Genomic DNA, 6,000 nt, shown 5'->3' with positions numbered 1-6,000 from the left:
AATTCCGAATATTTCAATATTTAAAAAAAATATTTAATGGTATTTTTTTTTATTAATACTCAAAAAAATAAATTAATAGTACTTCTTTCGATTTTATTTTTAATATTTCAACACCAATCTTCACTGGACATAAATACAATTTTTACAGCTTTTTCAAGACATTTTCGATATTTTCAAGGATTTTTCAAGATAATAATCGAAATAAGGCCTTTTCAAAGCAAAATTCAAGGACTTTTCAAACCTGTGTGAACCCGGTATATATATATATATATATATATATATATATATATATAAGCAAACATCGTTATTGATAAAATTTTCATTTACCCGACGCATGTTTTTCTTTTCTATTCCTCGCCATGTGGTGCATTTTTCTTTCCTTTTCTTGTGAGAAGCTCACACACACTTGCTAATCTGCATACGTGCTTTAACAGCTGCTGCTGCTAATATTTTTAGCGAGCCAGCTATCCTTTGGTTCCTGCTAATATTTTCACATGTGCTCATACACCCTCCGTTACAGGTGATGGAAGAAGATCATCATCACCGGTTTAACGCTTGTATTAGAGTCTAGCATACATTTGACATTTTTTTATAAATTGACTTCCGAACTTATCTCTGGTCAGGTCTTTATCCCTCTTGCTCTTAAGTCCATCTTTATTATTTCAACCCATCATTACATCAGTAATAATAGAAATAAGGCCTTCTCAAGGCAAAAGTAGACATTCAAGGTCTTTTCAAATCTGTGCGAACCCTGTCTATATATAAAACAGACATTGTTATTGATAAAAGTTGAATTCAAGACTATAGAATTATTTTCTAGTTTCATGATTTCTTTAAATACTGTCTCCATGCAGCTGGCTAGTTTCTAGATCTTTGGTGGTAATTCACGAGTCTCTTCTAATGGCCATCTTCAGAGCTTTCAATCTTTGCAATCATCTTCGGGAGTCGGTTTGTTTTATTTCGTTATGTTGTCATTAATATATATATTTTTTTTTGCATTTTCCACCAAAATCAAAAAGGAAAAAGAACGAAAACATCAGCACAATGAAAAATTACAAAATAGAAAATTCTGTAGTTTTCAAACAGACGTGTGTGTGTGTGTGCGCATATATATATATATATATATATATATATATATATATAAAAAGAGTTAAAAGAACGATACTAGTGTATTTTGCAAACTGGATTCCTGGCAGGAAAAAATCCAACACAAACTTAGCTCAATCACATTATAAATTTATTTCAACCCTATAAGGGTATTTTCAAATGAGGCGAACTAGTAAGGTTTGCACCTGATATTTTAAAGTTAACTCCTCATTTGAAAAAGGACATATAGTGCTGAAATAAATTTATAATGAGACTGAACTAAGTTTGCATTGTGCTCTCACTTTTGAGATTTTCTACAGAAATTGCATTTCAGATTAATTATATACAGACACACACACACACACACACCTATTTAATGTTAGTGGGAGAGAACCCCCAGCAGAGTTTTCGATTATTAAGAAAATTTAAACAATAAAAGTGTGATACATATTTATTTATGTGTTACAGAAGATCAGAAAAACATCAGTACCGTCGGTTTCAAATCCAAACAAAGTTGGACCAATATCTGGTTGTCAGGGTGGACTCTTTAACCTCTGTTTATATCTGTTATTTTTTCCAAGCAGACAAATATAAGCAGCTGCTGAAGAGAGTCCGACATAGGCGACCAGATATTGGTCCAACTTTGTTTAGAATTGGAACCGACGGTAGTGATGTCTTTCCAATCTTCTGTAACACATAAATAAATATACTGGTTGTATGTGGGTTGAGTGTAATGTGTTGTGTAAATAATATTGATAAAGTACAATTTATTGCCATTTTCTTTTTTTTCTTTTTTATTGTTTTTTTTTCCAAAAAGGGGAAAGGGTTTGTTTTTACATGTATTTTTTTTTTTTATTTCATTTTTTTTTTTTTTACAATAAGTCATTCACTAAAATTGTCTTTCATCAGGAACCTTACATATAAAATATATATATATATATATATATATATATATATATATATAATGTATGCGTATATATACACACATCTGTATGTATATGCTTACATAAATGTGACTTTAATTTCAAAGCATTATATATATGTATATATATATATATATATATATATATATATATATATAGATATTATGCTTTTTTGTTTGAAAGCCCCCATATATATACATGTATATAGACACACACACACACATATATATATATATATATATATATACACACATACACAAAGAATTTTTTAATTTAAAATATCTGTATATATATATATATATATATATATATATATAGACACACATACATTTTGAAGGTTATATATGTATATACACATACCCACACATATACATTTTCAAGTTTTATATATATATATATATATATATATATATATATATCAGTGTGCAAGTAAAAATAGTAAGCAACAATTAATATACTCACAATTTATCCTAATTAATTTTTTTACAGTAATCATGGGAAAAATAAGTATATATATATATATATATATATATATATATATATATATATATATATATATATATATTATTTTATATATCTACATAAAATTTTATGCAAATATTTTCAATATTTACTTTGACAGTGCTCAATATGTAAGTAGAGCTACATAGTAAGTTTTGAAAATATATATGACAATTAAGCTGCACAGAATTTTCCACGTTTCATCCTTATGAGGATTCATCAGGCTAATCTGGGTAGCTTAATTGCCATATATATATATATATATATTAGAAGAAAAAATAATTTTATGAGTTCAATTGTAATTTCAATGGTAATTTTGAATGCAAAATATTTTAACTAATCTTTTTCTTTTTATAATTTCTGCATGACACATCTTCAATTTTTGTAACAGTATGTGTGTATATATATGTATATATATATATATATATATATATATGAATGCATAAATGCGTGTGCATGTATCTGTGTGTACATATATTTTTCAATTCTTTTTGAAAAAAAAAAAAAATCAATTTTAATGTCACAATTTTTACCCCACCCCCCAAATAAAGCAACTAAATTTTCATTTCTTTTTTTTTCCCACTCTTTCTTTTCCTTTATTCAATAAAGGATGTATTTCTTCTTTTTTTCTTCTTCATCATCATCATCATCATCATCATAACCTCATCATCCCCCAAGCATCACCATCATCATAATAATCATAACCTTGCAATGTCATTTTTTCCCCCCTTGTTTTTATTTATTTATTTATTTTTTTTACATCATAATCTTCGACACATTTTTTCATAATTTTAAGCTGGAGTGTGTATATATATATATATATATATATGTATATATATATATATATATATATATGCATGTATGTATGCGTGTGTATGTATGTGAACATGCTTGTATTTCTGTGTGTTAATTTTTTTTCTTTCTTTTTTTTCTCATTTATTTTGGCATATAAAAAGCATTTAATTGTTGAACGTTAAAATTAACATTTCCTCCTTTTTTTTGTTCATTTCTTGTTTTTATTTTTTTAAATCTTAAAGCGTCGAATTGTCCCGTTACATTATTGTACAGCATTTTTTTTTCTGTTTCTTCTTATCCTTAGGGCCGTCCTGCAATTCGCCAGTTTGTCCTCCCGTCGGGGGGCGCGTTGCTTGTTCGCCAGCCTTCTCCTCGTCGACCTTTCCATTCTCTTTCGGAACGTCTTTCCCGGTACCTTTCGTATCCGGAGACTTCCCTACGGCTTTTCCAGTCGGTCCGTCTGTTTTGTCCTGGGTTTGCGCCTGAGCCAACGCTTCATTCTCAATTTTTTGCTTCTCTTGTTCCTCAAGAATAAATTTGTCCCGCACGATTGTAGCCCTCTTCAAAATGTCTTCTGTGTCTATGGCGAGCTCTCCACCAGGAACAAAAGGATTATCCCGGCTTTCAAGACTGAAAAGAGACAATTTACAATATAATTAACAACAAATAAAACCAAACAAAAAAAGATATGTACACACAATTAAAATGGCGTTATTAAAATATAAACAAATACTAACAAGAGTTGTTATTCGTCAGATTTAAAAAGTGAAGCAAAATATTTCCAAAATCATAAGTATAAACGAGCAAATATTAACTTTTGCACAGTGTACAAAATAGCGCAATGCATAAAATGTACAAAATAGCGCAACGCATAAAATGTACAAAATAGCGCAACGCATAAAATGTACAAAATAGCGCAATGCATAAAATGTACAAAATAGCGCAATGCATAAAATGTACAAAATAGCGCAATGCATTAAATGTACAAAATAGTGCAATGCATAAAATGTACAAAATAGCGCAATGCATTAAATGTACAAAATAGTGCAATGCATTAAATGTACAAAATAGTGCAATGCATTTAATGTACAAAATAGTGCAATGCATTAAATGTACAAAATAGTACAACGCATTAAATGTACAAAATAGTACAACGCATTAAATGTACAAAATAGTACAACGCATTAAATGTACAAAATAGTACAACGCATTAAATGTACAAAATAGTACAACGCATTAAATGTACTAAATAGCGCAATGCATTAAATGTACAAAATAGTGCAACGCATTAAATGTACAAAATAGCGCAACGCATAAAATGTACAAAATAGCGCAACGCATAAAATGTACAAAATAGCGCAACACATAAAATGTACAAAATAGCGCAATACATAAAATGTACAAAATAGTGCAATTCATAAAATGTACAAAATACTGAAACTCATATAATGTACAAAATATTGCAACTCATATAATGTACGCTGGGTAAAGTTGTTAGTACCAGTCTATGTGCACATAGAAGGGAAGAAATAGAAAGAGAAAATGAACAACTCGAGTCAGTGATCACGCATACACACGAATGCATGCACTCAGACATCGCACACGATCAGAATGTCACAAAAGTGAATCACACAAGTCAAATGTTGATTAAATTATTTCGGAAGACCGGTTTCAAATCTTAGTCTTAGAACTCTGTGTAGTTCGAATATTTTGAACACAAAACAAAACTTGTGCAAGGGATGGCACTGCAAGTGTTCCTATAGCTAAAATGCATGTTATAAATGCGCACATACGGCGACTCATTCAAGGTAATCTACATATCTATAAAAGTGAGAATGTGTACATGTGTGAAGACATTTCTCAACCTATATACTCAATGAATTTTGGATCTACAGACTTGAAATTTGGTATATAGGGTATTCAGGCATGTGGGAAATTTTTAATCGATTTTCATTAAAAAAAAAAATGGGCTGCTAAAGGGTCAAAATTTAAACAAACGTCTTGAGCGTCATCGAATTTGAGCGTCATCGAATTTGTCAACTGTTCCACGATGCCGCATGCGCGGTCGTGAAACATGACAGCTCCCTTATGTTAAGAATAAGAAAGTTTGAAAATACTTTTTAAAATCGTGTCAAACTGGTTTAATGGTTATCGTACTTAACTCACTGTCTTTAGGTTTGGATCTCAGGTTGGGGATTTCTTTTTATTTACAAGAAGTGAACTGTTTAGAAAAACATAATACTCACATGCACATGTCTCAGTTTATAATAAATAAGAATTCTACATTAATTAAAATATAATATTCATGCATATTTTACGACCGGGCAATGCTGGGCGGCCTGCTAGTCCCTCAATAAACAAGCATAGAAGTTCAAAATAATCAGACAACACCCACATATGTAATTGTTTTTAAGTGGATTTTACCGAACATAACCTACTCTCTCCACCAGGCAACTGATGATTGTGAGGGTGAGTAATGAGGCTAAATCATGTTGACACACCTATTCAATACTGAAAGAAAACAATTTACTGAGATATACAAATGGATGCATAATAACAATTATTCATAATGCACTTCTATAAAAATATTTGTAATCTATAATATAAATCTCACCTGTCTGTTTAAATGTATGTATGTATGTACCTATTCACTATGCCTCCCCACGGGACAGAGTTAGACACCAGGGTCGTTTTT

General features: G+C 30.1%; 1 protein-coding gene across 9 annotated transcripts in view; it reads right to left on the bottom strand.

The window, feature by feature from the left end:
• Positions 1-3,147: 3,147 nt before the first annotated feature.
• The window catches only part of LOC145261151 (uncharacterized), a 1,211,790-nt gene continuing 1,208,937 nt past the window's right edge, over positions 3,148-6,000 (bottom strand). For all 9 annotated transcript variants that reach the window (XM_080119457.1, XM_080119452.1, XM_080119454.1 and 6 more), the window contains one exon: positions 3,148-3,935. In XM_080119457.1, coding sequence (XP_079975583.1) covers positions 3,563-3,935 — 373 coding nt within the window. In that variant the 3' untranslated portion in view covers positions 3,148-3,562. The remainder of the gene's footprint in view (positions 3,936-6,000) is intronic.

This window comes from Euprymna scolopes, chromosome 37 (genome assembly GCF_053919585.1).
Source record: "Euprymna scolopes isolate OS-2025 chromosome 37, ASM5391958v1, whole genome shotgun sequence".
In the NCBI taxonomy this organism is placed as follows: domain Eukaryota; kingdom Metazoa; phylum Mollusca; class Cephalopoda; order Sepiida; family Sepiolidae; genus Euprymna; species Euprymna scolopes.
This window is presented reverse-complemented; position numbering and strand designations above follow the sequence as displayed.